The 1,201-nt window shown below is 64.1% G+C and overlaps 1 protein-coding gene across 2 annotated transcripts in view; it reads left to right on the top strand.

Annotated features, from left to right (window-relative positions):
- The first annotated feature begins 358 nt into the window (after nt 1-358).
- MAP1B (microtubule-associated protein 1B) overlaps nt 359-1,201 on the top strand; it is a 99,496-nt gene continuing 98,653 nt past the window's right edge. For both annotated transcript variants that reach the window (XM_011959295.1, XM_011959293.1), the window contains exon 1: nt 359-801. In XM_011959295.1, the coding sequence (XP_011814685.1) occupies nt 618-801 (184 nt within the window). In that variant the 5' untranslated portion in view covers nt 359-617. The remainder of the gene's footprint in view (nt 802-1,201) is intronic.

Here is a 1,201-nt window from a genome sequence, read left to right as displayed (position 1 = left end):
GCCTGACTAGTGCAACTCGGATAACAGAAAGACCCTACTATGAAAATGGAAACTCATTCCATTCCCATGCACAGACAGGGTGAGGGTGAGGAGTGGGCAGTGGGTGTGTACGTGGTGGGTGGTGTAGGTTGAGAGCGTCTTCCCCCTTCTAGGCTGCAGCAGGAGCTCAGCGGGTCCCCAAGCCCCTTGGCTCGCGGCCCTGCCCCGACCATTGTCCGCACACCTCTTCCCTCCAGCTTCCGGGCCGCGGGCGAGATGATTTGCTGCAGATGACATCAGCCTCGGGCCAACGGCTGGAAGAGCGGAGGCAGCCACCGCGTGAGGATGTGCCGGGTGGTCCTTTCCTCCTCCTCTTCCTCCTCCTCCCCGGCTCCCTGCCTAGTCTCCATATAAAAGCAGCGCCGCCTCCCCGCCCTCTCTCACTCCCCGCTCCTCTCCGCCGCGCACTCTCCGCGGCGCTAGGAGAGGGCGGAGGGGGAGGCGGCGCGCGGCGCCAGAGGAGGGGGGACGCAGGGGGCGGAGCGGAGACAGCACCTTCGGAGATAATCCTTTCTCCTGCCGCAGAGGAGAGGAGCGGCCGGAGCGAGACACTTCGCCCAGGCACAGCAGCCGGCAGGATGGCGACCGTGGTGGTGGAAGCCACCGAGCCGGAGCCGTCCGGCAGCATCGCCAACCCGGCGGCGTCCACCTCGCCCAGCCTGTCGCACCGCTTCCTTGACAGCAAGTTCTACTTGCTGGTGGTCGTCGGCGAGATCGTGACCGAGGAGCACCTGCGGCGCGCCATCGGCAACATAGAGCTCGGTAAGTGGCCCCGCGCCCCCAGGACGCGCGCTGGGAGACACGCAAACACGACCCCACCCAGGGCGCGACGGCCACCGCGCACCTTCCGCGCGCCCCGCACCCATGCCTCTCCCCGCCACCTCTCATACTTGGTCCAGACTCTTTTCTGGGCTAATTAAGAATAATTTCATATCATTAGATATGAGACCCAGAGGGAGTCTCCAGTAACCTTGAGGGATCTGTCACCACGCTGGGTCCGCAGCCTCTGCTGAGTTGGCCACCGCCTCTCCCACTAAGTGAAATGCAGGTGTCAGGGGAGCAGAGGCCACAATAAAGCCGCAACCGCAGGAGGCAGAAGGGTGGGGGAGACCTGACGCAACCACTCCTTTCAGTCCCCTTCTGGCCTCGGGAAAAGGCTAGG

Source organism: Colobus angolensis, unplaced genomic scaffold (assembly GCF_000951035.1).
Source record: "Colobus angolensis palliatus isolate OR3802 unplaced genomic scaffold, Cang.pa_1.0 Scaffold49, whole genome shotgun sequence".
Lineage (NCBI taxonomy): Eukaryota > Metazoa > Chordata > Mammalia > Primates > Cercopithecidae > Colobus > Colobus angolensis.
The sequence above is the reverse complement of the archived record's forward strand: the minus strand, read 5'-3'. Positions and strand labels throughout refer to the sequence as shown.